This window comes from Alligator mississippiensis, chromosome 1 (genome assembly GCF_030867095.1).
Source record: "Alligator mississippiensis isolate rAllMis1 chromosome 1, rAllMis1, whole genome shotgun sequence".
Lineage (NCBI taxonomy): Eukaryota > Metazoa > Chordata > Crocodylia > Alligatoridae > Alligator > Alligator mississippiensis.
In genome coordinates, this window is record NC_081824.1 from 55,586,947 (window position 1) to 55,612,833 (window position 25,887).

The 25,887-nt window shown below is 41.1% G+C and overlaps 1 protein-coding gene across 1 annotated transcript in view; it reads right to left on the minus strand.

Annotated features, from left to right (window-relative positions):
• The window catches only part of LOC102577163 (protein eyes shut homolog), a 136,436-nt gene extending 111,635 nt beyond the window's left edge, over nucleotides 1-24,801 (minus strand). Inside the window, exons 1-2 of the mRNA XM_019496504.2 lie at nucleotides 24,581-24,801; nucleotides 18,599-18,720 (exon numbers count right to left, since the gene is read on the minus strand). Of these exons, the coding sequence (XP_019352049.2) occupies nucleotides 18,599-18,720; nucleotides 24,581-24,707 (249 nt within the window). The 5' untranslated portion in view covers nucleotides 24,708-24,801. The remainder of the gene's footprint in view (nucleotides 1-18,598; nucleotides 18,721-24,580) is intronic.
• Nucleotides 24,802-25,887: the final 1,086 nt, after the last annotated feature.

Genomic DNA, 25,887 nt, shown 5'->3' on the forward strand with positions numbered 1-25,887 from the left:
AGACCAGTCTGGCAAGATCACTTCAGTGAGCTGAACCTCAAAAAAAAATCCTATAAAATTGAAGAAATTTGGTCACAATACAAAAGAAGAGCATAAGTGTATCCCATGGGTATGTGGGCAAAAAATTATGAAAGACAAGGCATGATTTCAAAACGAAGCTGGCAAGGGAGATAAGAGGGGGAAAAGGGGTTTCTACAAGTATACAAAAAATAAGAGGAAGACCAGCAAACCCATAGTTCACTTCTGGAATGTGGAAGGTGTATCTGGTTCTGAATAATGCTGAGAAGTCTGAAGTGTTTAATTCCTTTTTTACTTCACTTTTCACAAATAGAGTCAGATACCCTATAGTGACCACAATTGGCAGCAAAAATAGGGAAGGAGACAAGCAGCCAATAATATTATAAGAAAAGGTGAGGTTTTACTTAGACAAGCTAAATGTTTTCAAGTCACCAGGATTGGATGGGGTGTGCCCCACGGTACTGAAAGAATCGGCTGAGGCAATTTCAGAGCCATCAGCTTAGGTCCTGAATGACTGAAAAAAGTGAAAAGAAGGGCTGAATGGCTGGTAAATGGCAAATATATTGCTCATTTCCTTATCCTTCATGAAAGGGAAGGATAAGGATCTGTGGAATGACAGAGTGGACAGCGTGGCCACAATGCCTAAAAAGAGCAAGTCCTTGAGGAATCTATTATGAAGTTTCTAGAGGAGAACAAGGTGATCAGGGATAGCTAGCATGGATTCACCAAGAGCAAGTATTGTCCGAATAACTTAGTTTCCTTCTATGATAAGGTGTCAGGCTCAATGCATGCAGGGATAGTAGTGGACACAATATACCTTGATTTAGCAAGGCTTTTATTAACACTGTCTCCCATAATATTCTATTCACAAGCTAATGAAATACAAACTGGATGTTAGTATTTTAAGGTGCATAATATAACTAGTTGAATATTCATGCTCAATGAGTAGTCATCAACGTCTCAATATCCAATTGGGAAAAGGTATCAAAAGGGGTTTCCCAGGGGTCTATCCTATTCACATCTTAATTCATTATTTGAATCATAGGTTTTAATATACACTTAGCAAATGTATGGATAAAACCAAATTTGTAGACCTCGCACTCTGCAGGGTGGTGCTAGTATCCAGATTTACCTGGATAACTGGAAAATCAATCAGATGAGATTCAATAAGTACAGATATTAAGTCCTGCACTTGGAATAGAATAATTTCATGCACAAATACCAACTGGAGAATAGCTGGCTTGGCTGAAGTGTTGCAGAAAAGGACAGGGGGTTAAAATGGACCATAAGCTGAATATGAGCTGACAGTATGCTCTTGTTGGCAAAAAGTCAAAAGCATACTGTGTTGTATTAACAGGAGTGTCACTCACAAATCAAGAAAAGTGATTCCTTCCACTCTTTGTAGAATTAGTGAAACCTCCCTTGGAGTACTATGTCCAGTCTGAGGCACCACACTTGAAGAAGGCTGTGGACAGTTTCAAAGGATTGCAACACAGCCCAACAGTTTAGCATATTGGGAAGCAAGACATAAAAGGAAAGGTTCAAAGAGCTCAGGTTATTAGTCTGGATAAGAAAGGACTGAGGAGGGATTTGATAACAGTCTTCAAATACCTGAAGGATGATTATAGAGATGATGCAGATGGGCTTTTCTCTATGACCATAGGGAACAGGACAAGGAGCAACAGCCTCAAACTGCATCAGGAGAAATTTAGGTTGGAGATTAAAAGGAGTTTCCTTATTTTGGGCATGGCCAAACATTAGAATGGGATACCTAGATAAATTGTGGAATTTCTATCCTCAGAAAATTTTAAGAACAAATTAGACAGACACTAGGCTGGGCTGGTTTAGCCAGAGACAGTCTTGCCTTGAGCAGGAGGCTGGATTAGATGACTTTGAGAGATCTCTTCCAGGCTGACTTTCCTATGACCCTAAATTTTCACCAAAAAAAATTGCCTAGGACAAAGTTCAGTAGTGCACATAATTGGTTGTTGGCCCTGATCTCAGAGAGCCTTGGGTCAGGTTCACACAGGGCTGTCAGGGCAGAAAATCAGCTGACCCCTCCTGAGCTGCTGGGCATGGGGAATTAGAGGCTACCCACAGGAGGAAACTAAAGGCGTTCTTCCAGGGACTTTAAACCCCTTTCCTGCCAGCCCATTCCTGCCAGGCATGGTGTTTAAAGCCCTTTGGCTCCCCCTACTGGAAGCTTTTGATCCCCAGCAACCTGGCTAGAGCTGATGGGTGCAGGTTTTCAAATCCATAGTAGGATTTACTTCAGTTCCTTTCTCCCCCTCACAGCCTAAGGCTGGGAGAGACAAGCAGCTGATCACAGACTCATACAATTATAAAAAATTAGAGTTGGAAGGAACCTCAAGAGGTCATCTAGTCCAACTCCCTGCCCAAAGCAGGACCATCCTCAACTAGATCATCCCAGCCAAGGCTTTCTTTAGCCAGGCCTTAGAAACCTCCAAGGATGGAGATTCCATCACCTCACTAGGTAACCCATTCCAGTACTTTACCATCTTCCTAGTGAGACATTTTTTCCTAATATCCAACCTAGATCTCCTTTGATGCAAGTTGAGACGATTGGTCCTTGTTCTGCCATCTATCACCACTGAGAACAGTCTAACTCCATCAGGTAGTTGAAGGCTGCTGTCAAATCCCCCATCAGTTTTCTCTTCTGCAGACTAATTAGGCTAGTTCCCTCAGCCTCTCCTCAGAAGTCATGTGCCCCAGCCCCCACACCATTTTCATGGCTCTCTGCTGGACCCTCTCCAACTTGTCCACATGCTTTCTATAGTGGGGGGCCAGAAACTGGACACAGTATTCCTGATGAGGTCTCACCAGTGAAGAATACAACAGAAGAATTACTTTTCTTGATCTGCTGGCAAAGCTCCAATTCATGTAGCCTAGTATGCTGTTAGTCTTCTTGGCAGCAAGGGCACATTATTGACTCACATTTAGCTTACTGTCTACTGTAACCCCCAGGTCCTTTTCTGTAAAGTTGCTGCTTAGCCAGTTGGTCCCACGCCTGTAGTGGTGCATAGAATTCTTTGATCCTAACTGCAGGACTCTGCACTTTTCCTTGTTGAACCTCATGAGATTTCTTTTCACCAAACCCTCCAATTTGTTCAGGTCACTGAATCCTAGCCCTACTCTGCAGTAGTACTATACATTCCCCAGCTTGATATTATACACAAAGTTCCTTAGGGTGCAATTCATCACACTCCTGATTGTTAATCCTGGGGTCATTCTAGATCCTGGTGCAATCTGAGCCCCGGGGCTGAAAATTAGCTGATTGCCAGTCCTGGTCACATGATAAATATAACCCCCATATAAACCACCCATAAAAAGTTCTGTTATATGCAGACAAGGTTCTTTGGGTGACTCTGATATCTTTTATTAGACCAACTTAAATAGTTGGAAAAAAAATTATTAAGCAAGCTTTTGGGGTCAAAAACCCTTCATCAGGCTAAGAAAGTTTCAGCAGTTGGTGTGTGCTCTTCCTGGATGGAATGAAAAGTAAAGCAGCCAGAGGCTGGGCTGGTATGCATACAAGACAGGTAGTCAGTGAAAATGTAGATTGAGGAGTCAGTGGGTGAGAGACAGGCTGGTGGTGGTGGGGGAGGGGGTAGAGAAGGGGGATGAATAGTGTAGAGATACCAGGGGAGTCAGATGTCAGGCAGGTTATAATGTGTCATAAATCCAATGTCTATATTTAGTCCATGATTTTTAGTATGCAGGAGGTTGATGAAGTGGAGTTCATAGGCTTGTCTCTGGGAAGTGTTTTGTAAGTTTCCTTTGAGGACCAGGACTGAGAGATTAGAGAGAGAGTGGTTTTCTTGCGAGAAATGTGTCCCCACAGGTAGTTGGGTATTTCTGTCTTTGATAGATTTATGGTGAGCATTCATACTGGTGCATAGTTCTTGATTGGTCTCTCCTACATATTTTCCATCAGGGCATTTGGTGCATTGGATGAGATATATTACATTTCTGGAGGTGCAACTGTAAGATTTGGGAATGCTGATGGCTCTGTTGTGGGGTGTAGTGATTGTGGGGGTGGTAGAGATGTGTTGGCAGGTTTTGCATTTCTTGTCATGGCACGGTCTGGATCCATTGGGTGTGTTCTGGGCCTGAGGAAGTTTGCTTCTGGTGATGAGGTTAGCGAGGTTTGGTGCTTGTTTGCAGGCTAGGATGGGTGGCTCTGGGAAGATCTTTTTTAAGAATAGGGCCTCTTTCCAGTATGGGTTGCAATTGTTTGAGGATTTTCCCTCTGGGTTCGAGGGAAGGGTGATATGTCATAACCGGAGGTGTGCAATTTGTGGGGGGGGTTTCTTCTGTACTGCAGCAGTTCTTCACATGGTATCCAGGTGGCTCTTTCAAACGTGCAATCTCTCTCTTTCTGGAGGAGTGTCCTTGTAGCGTGAAAGCCTTTTTAAGATTGGTGAGGTGGCAATCCTGGGTGTTCTCTTCAGTGCAAATTCGGTGGTATCTGAGGGCTTGGCTGTATATCACAGCGTTTTTGGCGTGTTTAGGGTGATTACTGGTTCCATGCAGGTTTTTGGTCTGTGGGTTTCTTGTATAACATGGTCTGTATTTTATCATTCTGGATACTGATCATCATGTCTAAAAAGGAGATGTTGGTGCTGGAGTATTCTAGAGAAAGTTGGATGGAGGGATGGCGATTGAGTTCCATCAGAAATTCAACAATCAGAAATTGTAGGTTTTCAGTCCAAATGATGAAGATGTCATCAATATATCTTAAGTATAGCAAGGGTTTGATGGTGCAGTTCTTGAGGAGGTCTTCCAGGTGGCTCATAAAAAGGTTGGCATACTATGGGGCCATTTTGGTGCCCATAGCTGTTCCTGCTGTCTGCAGGAAGTATTGGTTATTAAAAGTGAAATTGTTGTGTGTGAGGATGAAGTGAATAAGGTCAGTAATATCTTTGGGTCTGTATTCTGAGTTTTAAACTTGTTCTTGCTGGGAAGGTGATCTATGTTTTCAAGTTTCCGTAGAAAGTCTGTAGCGTCTTGGACAAAACTTGCTCTGTGGATGACGAGTGGTTTTAGGATCGATTCAATGAAACCTGATATTTCCTCAGTTAGGGTCCCATGGTTACGTATGATAGGTCTTCCAGGGTTCCCTTGTTTGTGGATTTTAGGGAGCATGTAAAAAGTCTCCGGGTTAGGTAGTGGGAGGATCAAGCTCTGTAGTTTTTCTTTATTCCTGATGGAAATGATTTGATGGTATTATTGAGTTTCTTGGTAAAAAGGGAAGTAGGATCTTCTTGTAGTTCTTTGTAGTAGGTGGTGTCAGAGACTTGTCTGTTGACTCCCTTTATGTAGTCTTCATGGTTTAGGATGACTATGGCTCCTCCTTTATCTGCTTGTTTTATTACTATTTGGTGGTTAGATCTTAGAGATTCTATGACTTTTTTCTCTGGTAGAGAGAGGTCATTATGGTGGCGTGTGTTGCTGATTATTTCATTGTTCATTCTTTCCCTGAAGTAGTCAATGTAGCGGTCAAGGTTAGGGTTTTGTCCATGGTCAGGTGGACAATCTGATGGTTTTTTGGGTTTTGGGGGTTGAACTTTTCCTGAATGTTGTCAGAGGATGAGTTGTTGTTGGGAGTGGATTCAGTTTGGTCGTGGAAATATTCCTTGAAGCGGAGGTGTCAGAAGAATTCTTCCAGTTCTCCACATTGAAGTATTTTATTAGGGTATTTTTCTGGACAGAAATTTAGGCCTTTAGAAAGGAAAGATTTTTCAGTTTTGGTAAGCGTGTGTGTGGAGAGATCGATAATATTTGTGGGTTGGTTGCTGCTTGCAGTTTTATCAAGTCTCAGGTTGGAATTTTGTAAGGTGTTGGTGTTGTTCCTCTGATGGCTGTTTTGTGGCTGAGGAATTTGTTCTTGGAGTAATTTGTTCCATTTCTTCTTTTTATGTAGGTTGAATGTTGTAGAAAGTTTTTTTGTAGTCTCTTTGTATCCATTGTATATTATTAGGGAAGATGATTGGATTTCTGTCTTTTAAGTTGTTGTAGTATGTGGTGATTTCCTTCCTGAGTTGGTCTCTTTTGGAGTAGATTAGGTGAAGCAGATGATATCTAATTTTCCCTGAAGCTCTTTTGCATAGCTGTGAAGCATATTTGAAGTTGTGTGTAGTAGTTAGAGGATTGTAGATGTTTAGTCCTCAGGGAATGAAGAACATTTTTACTCCTTGTTTCCTTTTATGGAGCCGTAAATTGTATGCATTTATGGCACCTTACCGTGTTAATCACAGCATAAATGTAAAGTGTAGAGGGGCCCAAGGTAAAAATGAATCTCATCCATATTTATATTAATATAAAATTTCTATTTTTCATGACACATCTAATTTTGAACATTCAAATGTGTCCTAACTGGACTTACTCTAATGTAAAAGACGAGCATGTAAAATTTCAATCTTTGATAGGAGTAAAATTGATCCATGTATTTCTAAAACAGTAGAAAGGGTAGTAAGCATCCTCTCCCTGCTCTATATTTTAACTCCCATGAGAAAAGAAAACACTTGCCTTCTTCTAATCCAGTTTTCAGGGATGAAAGTTCGAAATTGTAGGTTAACGTAATTTGTATTAGTTCTAAAACTGGGCTCGTACTGTGGTTGCTCAGAATGATTTCAATGAGTTCTAGCTGCCTTACAGCTCTCTTGTGGAATTAGTGCATTGTGTTGGAATATGAGCAATTTAGCAAGTTAAATAAAGTTAAGCATTTAAATAGTTCCATTGACATTCATTAAATTATTCGCTTGCTTTAAGTCACATATCTTGATTAATTGGCACCTATATAATCTGGGGCATTGCTTAGAACTTTGTTTCGTCATGAAGCCTTCTTCTTGGAGAGATGCTTTGTTATACTACTACTGGGTGATGTGACCATTAACTCATTTATTTCAATGGAGTTGCTATTTTACACGTATATCGATGTTATCCTCTATATGGATCAGTGCACTGCTTCAATCACTTCCTCACCCTGAGAGAGAGTTTTTTTTTCATCCATCCCTTCTAACCTTTTCCTACCCAATCTTTTCTGTAACTCTGGGCATCCACCCCACTCTTGTTCTTCCTATCTAGCCATTACCAACTCCATTCATTCCAACTCTAAAGCTGCTTGTCTCATTGCCCCACCATTTTTAGAGAATTTTGAGTCCTGGTGAATTTTGTAGCCTCTTTATTGATACCTAGGTCTATCTGATCACCATTCAAAATTCAGTCAACTCATTAGCTATTACTGGATAAGAAATGGAAGCTGTTGAGGCTGAGTTTCTTTATAATATTTTACTGAGGAGGCTGGGATTTAAGTATGTGTTCCAGGATCCAAGACCATTTGCTATGGATTAAATGGCAGAAGGTGCAGAAGCTAAGTAGAATCTGAGTTTATGTTTTAAAGGGAACTAAAAGTGTGTATGTAGCACAGCTAGAATGAACACCAAAAATGTATTTTCCTCAAGCACAAAAAGAAATAAAAATGCCAAATAATCTCATGTGGACAGTGCACAATATGATTATTAACTGCCCTGACCTACTCATTGGTCTTCAGTGTACTAATGTGATGAATTTGTCATTCTTCTGCCTATGTTTACTTTATGAGAGCTGCAAGTTCCTGTTGAATGATTATCCAGTGGGTATACTTAATACTTGCTGCTCTTTAAAAGATGGTTATTTTTTTCTTCAAAAATCTATGGCATACATGAAAACTGTTATCTATCTGTTGTCTTCTTTATATAACTATCCCTAAGCACTGGATGTTGTCACATGTCCTATCTACAGCAGTGGTAAAATTAAATTATCAAAACGATGTCCATCTTATATACTAGAACCCTGATATTTGTTAGGGTTGGATTTTTAGTGTCAAGAATAGGTGAGAGTTTGCAAGCTAGGTGGAAGTATATAGCTGCAACAAATAGCCTCATGAGACCACTGAGATGCGCCAGTTACTTGCTGTGGCTTTTATTTCAGAGGACAATGCTTCTCCAATCAGCTGTAAGAAACTACTGCTGTGCTCCAGTTGAGTGGAAAAGTGGTGTCTTTTGAAGTAAAAGCTGCAGTAAGAAGCTGAGTAGCTCTGGTAACCTGCTGAGAATTAGAAGGATTGTGAGCCATTCAAATACAAAAAAATCCAGGTTCTGTACAACTTTTTGAATATCTTGATTAATTTAAGTGAGTCCTGCAACTATTTTAATCAGGGTTTTATGTAGGGATTGGCAAACCAATCCGTGCAACTCTGGCTTTAGAGCCCCAACCCAGAAAAAGTAATGTCCAAATAATAATAATTTAATGTCCAAATAATTAAATATCCCCAATTAGAGGCCAAACATCCTTATTTTCTCCATTTCTTTGAATTTTATAGCACATCTTTCAAACTACTCTGATTTAGCATTTCCTAATCTGTTATGGTTCAGCTATCATAGACAATATCTGTGGCTTGTAAAATGTACTATATAATTGTTTGGCCTGATTTTGAAAATGTGTTGAGGCTTAGTACTGGGCCTTGGCATGCTTAAGCTTAAATTGGATTAACAATTCAACTCGCCATTCTGTAGATCACCTCATAAGAGAGTTCATTATACAATCATATATCTTTTCATCTACAATCTTTCAGTGCTTCCCTTTCCAAGTGTTCATTTATGGGAGCCCACTCAGGGGCTAAATAAAATACTGACCCCTAGAAAGGAAAAATGGAGCTTCACAAATAGGACTATACATTGTATTATTTTTTGGCTACTTTTTATACTTTTGTAGCTCAGAACTTGTACTTCTGTATATATATATTATTATTTGTTATATTTTATTTGGTTATTAATAGACATACCCAACCTAAAGCATTTCATCCAGTGATATCTCTGTATTGTCATATGTCAGGTTGCTTGCCTCTCTTTGCACAATGACAGGATCACCTGCCTTTCAACCAGTCTCAGATTTCAGATTTTCTATTGCGTTCATGCAGCACCCTGACCATACAGCTGAATTTTATCTAGATGACACATAACCACAAGACGTAGTTCCATTTTACAAACCAATGGACAAGTACTTCCCCTTTCTGTAAAACAAACATCACTCAGTCTATGCACTATCTAATCATTCACAATTTGTACAATGTTCTCTAATAGTTCCTTTTCAGGATAGGTAATTAACGCAGAAAAGTTTGCTGGTGATACAACAACTTCAGTAGCATCTATTTTCTTGCAATATCCTTACAATCAGGCTTTGGAACTGAATAAAAACACTAGCTAGATCGATGGGCTACAAATCTAGACTGATATTATTAGATGTACTGACAACCTTTTTTCTGATTTATGTTATCTGGTGATGGTACATGAGTTGTTAAGACAGCCTTTTGCTTTCTCCTGGGAATATCCCAAATGGTTGTGGTATGTGTTAGCTTCTTTTCCTCAATGGCATTCCCATTCTATTTTAATTTTTCATTTCTTTGTGCATCATATATGGTAAACTGTGAAGGCATATCTATACATAAGCAGGGATCCAGGTTTTCCATTTCTCACAGAAAAATGGGGAAAAAAAATCCAGGGATTTTCCCTTTTGAATGAGGAAAACATGGACTTTTCATTTTTGCAAAGAGCTTTCTGCAGGCTGGTAGAATTCCAGCCTGAAAGGGGCTGGGGGGAGTGAGAGAAGGTGTAGGTGAATTTTTGAATATTAGTTATTATGTTTAAATGATAATAGTATTAATTGATCAACCTCTATGATTGTATGAACAACTAAAACTCCATTTTGTGCTTGTTCCCAGCTTGACACAACTAGATAAACTTTGTATGCCCTGTGTACACGAGTGTCTTGGTGAGAGGGTGAATAGTAAAAGAATGGTGACTATTTGTATGAAAACAGAAGAAGGTTTAACTGATTGTGCAACAAGGCACCAATGTATGAGTTACCAGACAGTAAACTAATTATGCTAATTAATAGATGGCTGAAGAACTCATCTGTAATCAGGTGCAAGAAGAAAGAATTTTGCATATTTTTCTATTTGAACTACACAATGCTTCAACGCAAAGGTATTGACTACATAATGCTTCAAGGCAGAGATAACCAACTTTACTGGAATAACCTCTGTCATGACCCAAAGGTCTGATTTTTTTGTGTGTGCTTCGGCACTAAGAATTATCCCCGTGGGTATACCGCTTTGTTGCACGGAGGAGTTCTGCTGCGCAGAGAACCCGCGTGCAGGGAAGTGTTCCCGCCACTTTGCAGCGATCTTTGCAGGGTGCATTTCCTTTGCAGCACAGAAATGCATGGTGCAAAGGTTTCCCGCTCGTCGTATGCAAATTCGTGCCCCACAATTGGCTAGTTCCAAATTATTCACACTTGGCGGCTAGTGATTGGCCTGCTAGCCGTATAAGAGACTTGAGCAGTTTCCGCCCAAGCCGAAGAGGACTCCGCATCCATCTCGTGGGGACTCTGGGTGTGCGCAGCAGGGTAATAGAAACCCTGTGTGTCGCTCAGAGGAGTTTGGCGGCCTGATCCACCGCCCACCTCTTCCCGTCTTCGAACGGAGCCTATTATAAGACGTAACGACGAGTTTAATGCGCCCTTGTCCTGGACATCCGGAGTTTGTCTGCGTGGAGCCTTGCAACCTCCACGTGTGTTCGTGTTTTTTGTTGTAACCGCAACTCAAGCAAGTTCTCAGCCTACACCACGACCATCTCGGTGTAAGTAAAATAATCTTAAAATCAACCGTTACGTGTCTGTGCCTAATTCTAGCTCGGCGCCCGCCCTCTCCGATCCGGCCTGCCCGGGCTGCTGGCCACAGCCCGTGTGCAGAGCGATGAAAGCAACCCGGGGTTAGACCCGGCACGCACAACCTCAAGTTGAGAGAACCAGAAGAAACAACCTCTAATTAAAAACTGATCATGGAAAAACCCCAATGCTGAACAAAGACTTGAAATCCCTATAAAAGTGAGATGCAGACAAGCCAAGACAGGGAATCCACTCTCTGCTACCTCGTGGAGCACAGGCACACCCCCAGACCACAGCCCTCTCATATCCTCAGTAAGCCTGGACCCAGCCATCCAGTGCTAATATTGAGTAACATCTGCTGGTAACCATAACATTTTACTGGAGTGGTTTTGTCTGTATGTCTGTCTATGTTTGTTTGTATGCATGTTTGTGTATGTGTTTGTATGACTGGCATGTCCAAGCTTATGTGTCTGCTTCATGTAATCAATAAACACAGCATTTTGCCTAATCCCTCTTTTTAAGGTCTCACTCTTAATTTGAGCTATTGGCAATTTTAAGTAACAAAAGGTAGGTCAGACAAGTGGGGGTGCCATGTGCATCTGCACACTCACAAATGCACATGGCCACCAGGCAGCCTGGAAAGCAGCTCCCCACAGATATATTTGGCAGAGGGGCAGATGGGATTGAGGCCCTTATAGGGAAGGAGAGACAGTGGGAGTTGGGCAGCACGGGGGCTAGGGCTGCTGCCTAGCTGGGTGGTGTGTAAAGCTTGAGGCCCAGGGCTGGAATGCACGGTTGCATCCAGGGAGGGCAGGCTAACTCTCCACCATTCCGTGCACTCCCAGGTGGGCATGGGGCACATGTGTCCCCTAGATCTGTGCACAGGTTGGGGGCAGGCTGGTCACTGCAAGCTTGGGCAGCAGGGCTCACCATCCTGCTGCCCTCCCCCCAGGGCCTCCGCAGCCCAGCAGGCAGGACACATGTGGCAGGGCAGAGCAGGGCTGGGCAGGGAAGTTCCTTGCCACTGCAAGTTCTGCTCTGCCTTGGCAAGGTGCCCCCTGCCTGCCCAGCAGTAGCAGGGGCAGTGGCATGGAGCTGTGCCCTGCACTGCTACCAGGCTGGTAGGGGGCACCTCACCAGGGCAGTGTGGATCTCCCAGAACTGGCACTGAGTTTCCCAGCCTGGTACTGCTCTGCCCTGCCCTGCCACACTGGGTCGTGCCTGCTGGGCCATGGAGGCCCTGGGGGAGGGCTGGCGGGCAAAGGGACCAAGCCCACAGTAGGCAGCCTGCATCTGCCCCACCCACGAACTCTGCTTGGACTGTGTCACTCAGAGGATGGGGAGCTGGGCTCTGAGCTCCACTCCACTGTAGGAGCCTATGCCACCCATGGGCAGCCAGGATGTGGGCACAGCTGTGGGGGAAGAGGGCTGTGGACCTGGGTCCCTGGCTCCATAGCCCTAGCATCTGGGGGCTCCCTCCAACAGGGCTGGGGGTGGTGGGGGGCCTGCACCTGCATCCTGGTGAGTGAAGGGGGCAGGGAGAGCTGATTTTCCATGAAAAAAGTAAAGAAAACAAAATCAAATACCAAAATGTATAGTTACTTAGAATTTCTTTTATTATAGTGCTTGAAGCAGTGGTAGGCATCCAAATGGCTTTAAAATTGTAAATATATCAATAAAACACTGTGTTCAATTGATACAGACATATATATAGTTTCTAAAATATGACACTTAAGTGCAAGGTCAATAGATTAAGATTTTAATCATGGATGTTGAGGTTTTTATATCAGAGAATTTGTGATTTTTAAACAGAGAAATCTAGGATCACTTTTCATGAGTTAATTTTGGTTGAGATGGTTATATTGAGAGCCTCTAAATCCTTGCTGAGGTCCTGCCTAAGCTTATAGGCATGCAGAGTCCACTGTCAAACCAGGTTTCCCAATGCCAGAGGGGTGCCCTAAGCTCAAGGTTAATGGGCATGCTGAGGTAAGTGACCTGCCTAAACAGTTGACTGTTGGATAAAATGGGATGCATACAGATTTCTACCATTGAAGAAGAGGTGAAGAAAAAGAAAACAACCCTAAGACATCATGCCTAATGTCAAGTGTAAGTCCATAGTTTGAATCAGACATAGAAAAGAATCATGAGTAATAGTTACCCCTTTCTGTGGTCTACTACAAGACACCTAAGACAGCTACCAATCTGATTAGTCAACTCAACCCCATACTCAGATTGTTGATTTCTCTGAATGCTGTTCCTATGTGCCTAACTCTCCCTTTATATTGTATTATGAGCCAGGTTGCCTAACTTGGAGCTGAATATGTCACTAGGTACTTGAATTCTGTAAGTTAATTATTCCAAATCATTGCCTTACAATGGCATGTCTATTTCTGTATCTAGCCCCAAGGCTCTACTTGGACTAAAAGCCAGGTAAATCAGGGGCTTACTTTTTCAGAAGCTATTTAATGAAAATGAGCTTGCCATGCTTCAGCTGTTGGTCCTAAGGATTAGAATTTCAGTGTCATGTAGTACCTTTTTCAGTGGAAAACACAGAGAAAGTACTTTAAGCCCATATTTTTTGTGTGCGCATGGATTTCTCTCCCCCTTTCCAATTACACTGATTAATCAAAAGTTTAGAAAAATATGAAATTTAAATTCAAGGTCAATATAGATTACAAGACTGATCCAAAAATTCAATATTAATACAAAATTATTTGTTTCACAAACTAAGGAATAAATGCTAACAGTTCTTCACTATTTAAAATAATAATGTTCTGAAATTAACTATACATCTAATCACAGCCTACATACTGTAATTATGCACTGAACTTGTACTTGCTTCCAGTTTTTTTTTTCCGCCAACAATTACATTATTATAAAATGAAAGAACTTAAAGCACAGACTTGTAGTGAAAATTGGTAACAGATTTTTATCTTTCTAGAATTCTAATATAATCAAAGCCTTTGTCTGTCTGTCTGTCCATCCATAATACTCTAGTCCAACTGCACATGCGCCGCCCACAGGGTGGGCTGCGATTAGCTAGCCTGGAGCATTACAGACAGACAGACAGGCAGAGGCAGACGGGGGCCATGAAATGGGCAAGGTGGTTGGGGGAATGGCGCTCTGCCTGCCATGGGGTGCTTCCTGCCACAGGGCACAACATGCTCCCTGTCGTGGGCCATGGCCGCATGGCACTGCCATGTGGCACACTACACCAAGCCTGCTCCACTCCCTTCTGCCTATTGTTGGGAAGCACTCTGCAGTGCGTCCCCAGACCACAGCCAGCAGAGAGCAGGAGGTGGCAGGGAGGGAGAGGAGGGGAGTGGGTGCAATGTGCTGTGCAGCCCTGCAGCAGTGCACCCCACCTCACCCTGCCGCATCATGCCCCTGACCACCTGCCCTGCTCCCTGGCCTCCGACCACCTCCACCCAGGGAGGGGGAGCAGGGAGGGAAGGTTGGGGAGGGTGGTTGCACATGGCTAGAGGGGGGGAGCAGCATGGGGGGCAGTGCCTTACAAGGGGTGGCAACTACAGTTGCCATTCTGCAAGCTTCCCCCCCTTACTAGGAGGCAGCATGGGGTGGAGTGGTGGGAGGTGGTGGTTGTGGGGGCACATAGGGCCAGAGGGGGGCATGTGTCTCCCATTTGGCTACCACATGTTGCACCCCTGGCCGGGCTGGGCCATAGGGCAATCGGAGCCTGGTGGCTCCTCTAGGAACGTGGCACTGGGGAGCCATGGAGAAGGGGGGCACGTGGCCCCCACCAGTCTATGCATGGGGCAAGGGCGGGCTGCAGCTGTTGACTGTGCCCAGCCTCTGCTCTGTGCCTCACTGCCATTGCTTTGACAGTGGTGTGGTGCAGCGCCATGAGAGTCCCGCCACTGGGAAGACTGGGCAGCAAGGCACATGGTGCCTCACCACTGTCAATGCAGTGACAGCAAGGCTAGGAGCAGAGGCTGAACACAGCTCACAGCTGCTGCCCACCCTCGTCCCATGCACAGACTGGGGGGCCATGGGCAGTGCCCCTGGATGAGCCGCAGGGCTCTGATTGCCCCATGACCTGGCCTAGCCAGGGCCCCATTCATGGTGACTGGGACCCTGGTCAGACCAGGTCATGGGACAATTGGAGCCCAGCGGCTCCTTTAGAGGTGCAGCGTGGGGGAGGGGTAGAATGGGCCTGGGAGCAGGGGAATAGGCCCAAACCCGAACCGGTGGGGGGAGAGGGAAAGGGAACAGGCCTGGACCTAGACCTGAAGGCAGGGGGACTGGATGCATGCTTTTGTCCCTGCCTTCCTGTTATTCTTGACAGGCAATTTGCTAGTAAAGAATATAACCATATTGACACATCACAATATACATTTTGAAGGTGTTTGTTTCAAGGATTTATGGTGATATCATGCTGGGAGAACAATGGCTAAGTTTTATGAGAGAATCAATGGTTTGATCATGAGCAAACTTTAAAACTAAAACAACACCTTGACATTAAACTCAAACTTTTTGTATTTATTTTCCACTAGTCACGTATTTTTAATGCCAGCTTTTCTGAAAAGCATTAAACCTATCTGTGTCACAGTCCATTTAACACAAAAGAGTGCAAGTCCGTAACAGAGAAGACAACAAATATGTATATTCTGTAGGATGAGAAGAAACACAAATGAGGGAAGAAAACAAAGGAAATAAAGCACATGGAAAAAAAAAATAAAAAAAAGCAAATCCACAATGCAATGTTGTATATTAAAGTGACTAATCACTTCTTTATGGGTAGTTTCCATTGCAATTGGGTGTCTATACTGGACCAATGATAATCTTGGAGTTAGCACAAAGGTTTGTATTCTTTATTGATTAAAAGAAAGCTAAGACAGAGACTTAAGGTGCTCCCAAGAGATATAAAATTCAGTGGAAGCTGTGTGAATAGAAATTGTTTCATATTTTGTGGGTATGTGGAAGAGTTATGTTTATTGATTTATTTATTTATAAAACAAGCTATATTTCTATTTCTAATTGGGCCCAAAATGATCCTGTTGCTTGGAAACCTTTTTAAGCACTCCTATTTCTATTTCCATTTTGTATAAAATATAGCATTTATATTTTATTGACCCAATAAAATATTGTATTTGTGAACTATACTTGGAGCATTTAAATGGATCAAACAATATTTCACAGCTGTGATACAACATGCTTCTGTGTGAGCATGTTTTGAGTATCTAGTGCTCCCTGTCCTGGTGATTATAAAGTAACTTTGTAAATCTTAATAGTACAGTCAAAATGTTGTTGATTCAAGGTGGTCTAAGAAGTATGTGAGAAACAAAGGGCACTTCAGTTGCATCTTTTATTGGACCAACTCTACAGTTGGGAGAATAGTTAGATAGTCTCAGGCACAAAGTGCCCTTCTAAAATCTTGCAATGGTGTCCTCAACACTATGATGCTAGCTGTCTCTCAGTAGGATGAAGTAAGTTACAACAGGTGGCTGATCAACAATAGTGTGCGTGTGTGTACAAAATTAAGCTAGCAGCTGAAAAAGCAAACACCTTGGCAAAAAGGATACAGGAACAGACAAAAGATTGGAGTGAAACCTACTGTAAAAAGTGAAATTGCAAAAATTCCACTTTGCCCCAAGTGTTGACTTTTTATATTTGAGAAACAGGTTATTAATTTGTGTTTTTTATTTAATAGAACCGTTGTATTTTTCCCCCATTAGTGAATTTACATTCCCCTCCCTCCCCCTCCCTGCACAGTTGGTATTTATCAACAAAACATTGTAGGATTAAAAATAATTTGAGGAAAATGAAAATAATTACATAATCAAAAGTTAATTATAAAATCTTAATTTATATAAATTGCTGTGTCTGTCATACATTTAACTAGAGAGAAATGTGAGGAGGGAAAGAGAAAAGCCTAAACAGAAAGAATACATTTTCTCAGAGTATTGTAGTTATCCCCCCCCCCCTTTTTTTTTTTTTTATTTGGAGTCTTCTTTTTCTGTTTTGTTTTATTCATTTGTTTGCCTGTTATTTTAAATTTAATATTGAGGGGTTGAGTTGATGGCAGAGAATAGGGGGCACTTCCTAAGTAGAAGCATGCATATTTTAAAAATTATATTAACAATTCTTAATAATGAATTAAGCCCTGATCTATGCTTCACTTTATGCATGTGACAAATCCCATTGAGTTCACCTGGCCTACTCAGCAGTAAAATAAAGCTACTAAATAAGCATTTTCAGACAAGGGTAAGAGTTAATGCCCAACATTTTTGTGATCAGGCATTATCAATGAGGTCATTATCCACACCTAGGCAATTCTTAAGAGGCAGAAAATCTCCAACAAATAACACATCTAAGTTTTAAGAAAATGTAAACTGTGAATGTTATACTTAGGAAACGTTTTGCAGAGCTGTTTACATATTCTAGTTTTACTAATATGTGAAAAAGCAGAAGGATTTAAAAGTGTATTGATGAGTTCTAGTTCAAACATTGCATCTGTAGCATCATCAGCATCAGTAAACAACAAAGACTATACTTAGTGTATTCCCCTTCAAGCCTTTTTCATTCAGGAATATCAAATATACTTTAAAAGTAACTAAAAACCCCTTAGACAGCTAAGTGTTATCACACTTTTAAAGACGAAGAACCTGAGCGATAGGGAGAATAATATAACAGTGCTGCTCCTATTTAAGTAAATGGCAAAATTTCCATTGACTTGTGTCATCAGAATCAGGTCCTACCTGATTCATTGTAAATAAAGGAATCTTATGAAGGATCTAAGAACAGATTCTAGGATGTATATTATTTACAGAAGGAGCCTTTTCCTTTTCCCAGCTTTTGGCATTAACTCGTTGTACTCTTAAATTTCACCTTCAGATTAAGAAAACAGTGATGGGTGGTACTCCAGTGACCAACTGGTACTTGAAAACCAGAATTTCCAAAATCTTGTTTACACAACAAAGTTTTGCTGACAGAGCTATATACATTCAAATTCTGAACAGACTACTTCTTCCTCGATGAAGAAGCTATGCAAACAAAACCCTGATATGCTAAAAGAGGATTTTAATCAGTTTACTTTGTGACATGTGGAGAGATGGTGTAACTACACTAGCAGAAAAATTCCTTCAGTGCATGATGCATTTCCATTAGGAAATCGGCTGGCACAGATATGCTAGCACCACCATAGCAGCAAAACCACCTAAATAACATTTCTACAGACAATCAGGAAAGTGTTTGAAAGAGGGACGGTGTCAGGTTTCTAAATTTCCTTTACCTCCACCTTTGTGGTACCATGGAACCAAACGATGCACATTCATATAATCCTAAGAAGTAACCAGTTATTCATTATATTATAATGAATTTATAATTCACTTCCCCTTTTTCAAATACTCTCCCAAATTTCTGCATAAAAGTTATTATATAGGGGCTTCTGCTGCTGTGGTGGTGCTAGCATACCTGTGGTAGCACCTGTGCATATCCCTAATGGATATGCACCATGCACTGGTGAAGAAGTTCTTCTGGTAGTGTAGCTACTCCATCTCTCCATGTGTCACATCCTAAACTGATGTGTGTGTGTGTGTGTGTGTGTGTGTGTGTGTGTGTGTGTGTGTGTGTGTGCGTGCGCACACGTACACACACACACACACACACACACACACAATTAAATCAGTGACTGCTTTTAAAAAATAAAACCAGTCTTCTTCATTCTTTGCCAATATTATCAAAAATAAAAACTTATCTGTGGAAATCTTAATTATAAAACTCTTGTCTAAGTGCACAGCTTAATGTGGATTCAAATCATGTTATAACACAGCCTCACCTATTCAACAAATATATCTAAGCAAGTATAACAACTTTTGAATTGTGTACTAACCAGATGTAGATCCATGCATGTAGAATTGTGGTCACAAGCATTGATAATACAGTCATCGATGTCCTGGTCACACTTTGGCCCTGCATATCCAGGATTGCACAAACAATAGAAGCTGTCAACAACTGCAATTACAAACAAAGTATTTCAGCACTGTGATGCTCATTTAGGGTTTTAGCTATACATTTACAACAACATTTGTCAAGCAATGTTATAACCATCATAGACAATTCCTGAATGGTATTTTAGACTGGCTTTAAAAAGTACAATGCTACATAAGTGTGGAAAAACATAGCCAACACTTTTGAAATCAGTTGTCTTGTAATGTATATTATCTTATTTTTTTATATTTTGAAATAAAAAAAATCATCTAAATTATATGCTTTTTTTTCAGAAATAGGCAAAGGGATAATAGCCGCCCATCATAAGCATGATGGGTAAGTCCATCTATGAGAATATTGGGTATTTTTACCTAAAAACTGAATTCAAGTAAATATATGAAGTGTTTTGGGTTTGTTTTTTTTTTAAGTGAGGACTACCTCACACTAAAACACTATGTATACAAGTGCTCCATGGACATTTTATAGTGCTGTAATTTAGAGCACTTTTTATGGCACTCAAGAGTTACAGTGCTCTTAAACACGACAGAATTGCAGTGTTTGATAAGGAGGCCTCTGATCCTCCCTGCACTTTCTATATTAGGAGGCAGGGGAACTCCACAGCCTCCTGGGGCTACAACAGACTGCAGACACCAGCAGACCAGTAGAGAAGGCAGATCTCACCCACACTGACAGCCCGGCTCCAAGTATCTGGTCCCCAGCAATGCAGACTTTCAACGTGTGTGCGCGTGCATGCCCCACACATGGGGCACCCAAGCATCTGGTCCCCCCCTCCCCAACCACACATGGCCTCAGGGTGTGCGTGTGTGTGTGCACACACATACATGTGTGCACATGCATGCGTGTGCACGTATGCAAACCTTTCATCTGTGGCATGTCCCTTTCATCCTTCTTAGCAGGTAATGGGTTCCATGTCTGCCACGGGGCTGGGCAGCACCTGCTAAAGCCCATGGGATACTGGCAGAATTGTCAGAAATTTGACCAGTGTACAAAATTTATTTAAAGTGCTGTAGATGTAGTTTGCGAAAGTGCTGTAAAATACAGCACTTTAAACTTAATATCTCATTTAACAAAGGTTAACTTAAAGTGCTGTACCCATTTTTAAAGTGCTATAAAGCTGCACACTTCTGTTATGTCACAACAATAAGGCACTTTAAATGGTGAAACAAGCAACTTCTGTAAAACTTGCTGAAGTACTGAAATTTCACTTCTGATGCAGTTTCATATTGCACTGTAATCTTCACAAGCTAATGTTCAGAATCCTTCTTTTTCATCATTAATAATGTAAAGAGAGCAGTATCTTTGGAGTGCTACATCTATACAAGGAACCAGTGACAGCAGTAATTGCAGTTCTTACAGGCCTGGATTTATTATAACCTCAAATAGGTCCCTGGTTTCTTCATTATCTCTAAGATTTACCATGTAATCTATGCTGTCACTCTGTCTCTGTACATGTAGCTGCTATTACTCTCATTAAATGCTTTGGGTCCTTTGTGGCAACAGCATTTTTCATCTTCTAGGAAATGTTTAGCTTTCTCTGACTCCTGGGTTTCCACAGTCATGATTTTGTACACAGTACGGTGGAACTGAGACCACTGAGGAGTACAAGTCAAGCCCAAAGGCATTACAAAAAGACAAGATAACCAGAAAAGAATTGGCACTTTGTTAGCATGAGAAATTTTACTTCCATTCTGTTTCTCATCCGAGTTCATGTTTATAAATCTGACTGATCCAATATGCAGTAAATAAAACATAAATGAAAATAGGCTAGGAGTTAAATTAGTATGCTAAATAAAATGTGAAGTCAATTAGCTCACTCCCATATCTAAATACATGGGATGCATAAAACTTGTTAAAACTTAAAATTGTTTCATAAACTCAAAAAGAGAGAGAAAGTTTTATGCAATTATGTGTGTAGACATTCTCAATTAGATTCTCAACCGGTATAAATTTGCACAAATACTCTCAAGTCAGCAGAGCTGATTTATACCATCTGCAGATCTGGCTCAATATTATTATATTCCAGAAGTTTAATATAACACAGATACACACACTGCTCAGGTTTCTTGCGACTTGCACAAAATACAGATTTTACATAAGCTATATTTATAATCAAGACAAATCTAAATTATACATAAATCCATGCTGATGTGTTAACACGTTGTTTGGAAAGAAGTTTCTATTGCTTTTGAAAAGAAATAGATAATGATCATTGTTTGTTATTACTGATATTTAGTAAGTTGAAACTGTTAAAGAAGGAAATTAAGTCAATCTGTTGTATTCCAGTATTGAAATCTATGGTATTCATATGATTCAGCTAGGTAGTAGATATATAGATAACAGTACAAAGCAGAGTTCAGAAGTGGTGTGGACTGAACTTCTCCACTGGTCTTTATCTTTGTCCTCTATACAAGCAAGCAGTAAGAAGGATGGTGTCAATGCTATTGAGCTTCACTCATCAAAAGATCACTCTATTCTGAATCCAGTGAAATAGGTTGTTATCTATGTGTACATACAGATCATAGAACCATAGAAATTTAGTGTGTGAAGGGACCTCAGGAGGTCATCCAGTCCAACCCTGTGCTCCCAACTAGATCATTCCAGCCAAAGTTTTGTCTAACAAGGTTTTGAAACCACTCAAGGATGGAGCTTCCACCACTTCTCTGGGTAATCTGTTCCAGTATTTTACTACCCTCCTAGTAAGAGTTTAGTTGTCACATTGGTTGACACATTAGTTGTGACATCTAGATGGGCATTTTTGTTAGGCTGAACTAAATGTGGCATCTGTTCCAATATTTAGGGGTTTAAAGTGGGCCATAAAGGGCAGGCCCGATCTAAATTAGTTCAAACACACAGGTGAACCAACTCAGACTGGGAACAGGTAAGCCTGATCTATTGAATGTCTGCACACATTCAGTGCACAGCCCCAGGGCTGGGAAAGGTCAGCTGCTTACCCCAGCCCTGGAGTTATATTCTTCCTGCACTTTCCTCCCCCAACTCTGGTTTGGCTTTTTATCCCTTTGTCCCCTCAACCTCCAGACAGACAACCCTCCCCGTAGACCCTCTGATCTCACCACCCCTTTCCCTACCCACAGACCCGCTAATGCCCCCAATCCTGCCCATCCCAAATTACTTGTACAAGGTTCGCAGCAAGGCTCCTAGCGCCAGCAAATACCTGCACATGTTGCTCCTGATCCATGGTCACACAGCTTAAGGTAAGCCATGTAATCATAGAATGGGTGTGGCAAATGTCTGTAAGCATGTTATAAAAGCTCATACCTCTCTAACTGATTAGTCTCCAAGGTGTCACCCTGTCTTAGTGAAAGTCAGAATCCAGTGGCATTGTGGGTACCTGGAGATGTGTGTGTTAAGCATTTGCAACAACAGGGACTAACTGTACACAATTTTATACACACATGCTACTTATCCACACACACACACACAAGGTAGCAGCCTAGCTATGGCAACATAGTACCCACCTCGTCCAATGCAACCTGCACACGTCTACAACTGCATTATGCAACATAGTTACAAAACATTAAGTTTAGTACTAATAACAACAGTCGCTAAGTAAATGCACAGTAACTGGCACTACTGTGCAGTAGCACTGGTGTATGCCTTTTAAGTGACACTAATGCATGGTATTCTAATTCTACTGAGCATTAGTGCAAAAGCACAGCTTTTGCCATGACGTGCTAATGCACAGTGAAATTAGTGTACTGTGCATTTAGCAACTTGTGTAGATGTGCCCCCTGTTTCTCAGGTGGGCTTTCATCCCAGGTAAAGTGCCATGCTAATGCAACTATATTGCTTCTGGTAACACCAACTTTACTACTACCAGAAATCAGTCATTAAGAGAGATCTGAACAATGAATGAAAAGACTTGGATTAATCCTGTAAATCTCTACATGGTATAGCATTGTGCTATGCAGACATATCTAGGCATTTGTTATTAATATAACCACTTCTATTTATCTACAGAGTACTTTCTAGGGTTTTAATCAGTCTTCAGGCAAAAAGAGTGGGGGGGGGGTGTGTGTGTAAGTAAATTGCATCTTTTCACTGCCACAAAATTACAGCACACTGAATGTCTGTATATATTCAGAGCACAGCCCCCTCTCACATAAGCCCAGGGGCTAATGAGTGTCTACGGTATAATCTCACAGGTCTTTCCACAACAGTATCTTGTCTGATAGTCCGTTTAGCACCACAACCACTTTGAGAGATGCAAAGAATGGTAAAGCCCTATTGCACAGCAGCACTCTAAATATCACTGTCTAATCATATAAGGTGTAGAGACTCCTTTTCTAGGCCCTCTGCAACACATTAATTCTAATACAACTTACATTAGTTTTGTGCACCAATACACACCAATTTTTATGTACAGGTATAAAGGCAAGCTACACCGATATAAATGTCCTGTTTCTAGGTCCCAAGTGAATTTCATTCTAAAAGACCAACTGCATTTGTATTGGAGTCACTCAAAACCCATCCACTGACTTCAGCTGGAGTAAGACTGAGCCTTATCAGTTTAACTTGCCATGTGAACACAATATTATCCTTCATTTTAGGAATCAGAACTACTCATATGTGGGTAATGGACTCTTTTTTGCCAACACACACACACACACGCTTTTTCCTGCCAACACATGTAACAAGTGCCACCCTGCCTTGCTTCAGACTAACATGCCTAACTACCTTTTTCTTCATTAACTGAAATGGTAAAGGTCTGTTCTCATGCTCTTGGAATACAGAGAGGATACAGAAACTCTTTCACTCACTATTGCACTTTTAGTTAGAGATTTTCAAAGCTGCCTAGCCTAGAAGATTTATATGTCCAATTTTCACTGAAATTAGTGAGAATTGCATGTCTAAAAGCCCTAAGAATGCTTTGAAAATTTCAACTATAGGATACTATGGAAAATGCTGTCAAAAGGGAAATGTCCACCTTTGCTTTTGTTTACCAGTCATTGAAAGCAGATGGGTAGTAAGTAATTGTACTAGAGACCCATGAAAGTAGCTTAGAAGTTCTGAGAGCTACTTTATTTAACTTGATAATACTAAAACATAGCATAGTAGTTCAGCAACTTGCCACTAAGGTCTAATGAAGAAATATGAATTACAGCTACAGGTAAGAGAGAGAGAGAGAGACACCCAAAATGGCTGTATCAGTAATATAACTAGAGGTGAGCTAGCAGGGCAGGAGTCCTGGGTGCTGATTTTGGAGGGGAATCAGAATGGTGGCCCCTGAGGAAGCCTATGCTGTAGCAGCAGCAGCTGAATGAAGGGAGTGAGCACTGAAGCAGCAGCCTGTACCTTGCCATTAGCAGCAGTAGGGTCCCATGGTGTTCAGGGGGTGGGGGACATAAAACCTGCATCCCCTGCCAAGGCTGCTAAGTCTCACAAATACTCTTCTGATTGTATTTATCATTCTAGAGACTATTATTGGTGAACAGGTACTCCATTTTGCATCACTGTGATATTTACTATCACTCAGATTTGTTGAAATTATTACATACACAGTTTCATTGCTCTGTGGAGTTGTTTTCAGCACCTGAAAATTAGCCCTTTGTCAAATGCACTACCCAAGATGTATTTGGCTAATTTAGGCATCAGAAGAGACAACTCAAATCTCATTAAAATTTCTCATTAGTTGCAACTGTGACCCATGGAAACATAAACCTTTCTGCCAGGAGCTGAGACATTCTGGCAAAAAGAGAATTCTCTTGGCCCTGGCTCTGTGGAGCTCCAGACAGGCAACATTTCAGTAAATTATCTACTTCTCTCCCCAGAGCAACTCAGTTGCTACATTAGATTCAGCAGTAGGACTACTCCACATTAAAGTGAGTAACCAGGCTGAACTCACTGTCATAGCAGTATCCATGGAGGCAGGGGTTAGAGCTGCACTCATTGACATTGATCTCGCATCGTGGACCTGCAAAGCCCTTTGTACATTGGCACTGGAATCCAAGGGGAAAGGTGTCCAAATCCATCTCTTCTATGCACACAGCTCCATTCTCACAGGGATTGCTGGCCTCACAAGGCCTAAATTCACAGTTAGAACCTGAAAAAGAGTCAAAGCTGTTAGTGTTTAACTAATGAACCAATCACTGCAGCTGCTGCCTATTATCAGCTAGATTTTCTTTAGATCCCTAGTTAATGTCTTTCAGTCGGAAGCTCACAGTAATACTTTACAATCCCTTGTTTACAATGTAACCACAGATATTTCTTTGCTTTACAGTCTTACAAATACAGAAAATACACTTCTGATCAGGTTTTCTTATATACTGGTGGTAGCATTTCAATATTTAAAATGTAACATTATTTGAATATCTTTGTATCTTTGTCCCCTAAAATACATATTTTTAAAAGTTATTAAAAGTCTATCACAGACAACATATGCTTTGTTAATAGATTGATTCCAAAACCTGAACATTCAGTGAACTGAAAATAATTACTTTTAAGTTTCATAACAATTCACAAGCTGACAGTTTCTTTCCACACGTTATCTGTTTTTTGTGTGTGAATCCATTTATCACTCTCTTTCTTCTCTTCAGTAAATGTAATGCCTAATTGAATATTACAACTGGCCCATTGCATCTGGGATTGCTGCTCATTGGTTGCCTGTTCACTGGTTCTCAAAGTTTACCTGATTGGTGAGCTTCTTGCTAACCTCTCTTTAAGTTACTACTATGTATAACTGTATTCTGAAGCTTTCTCTGCATTGACACTAGTATAATTTATACTGCTGGGCACACCATCATGGTGGGACTTATTAAAAAGTATTGTAGACTTGGTATTTCTTTCCAGATGCATTGTTTCAGACAATTATTCTCAGAGCTTGACAAAGACGCACATTGTGCCAAACCCCGTTTAACATAATTCAATTTAGGGATGGCAGAAATATCAGTGATGCTCTTTAATGCGGCATTGGTACATTTTACTTCATTTTAATATATAGTAATCAGTGAGCCAGTTACATGCTTAGACAATTATGTAAAAATGTATTGAAAAATATAGATATAGAAAAAAAATCTAGATAGAGAGGCATACCAAATATATATATGTATATTCATTCTTATGCTTCTATCTAGCTATGATTACTGAAGTGGCTTTACAAGTGCAAGGCTTTCCCTTCTTCCTGGTGTGTTTTAGACCTGAATACAGAATCAT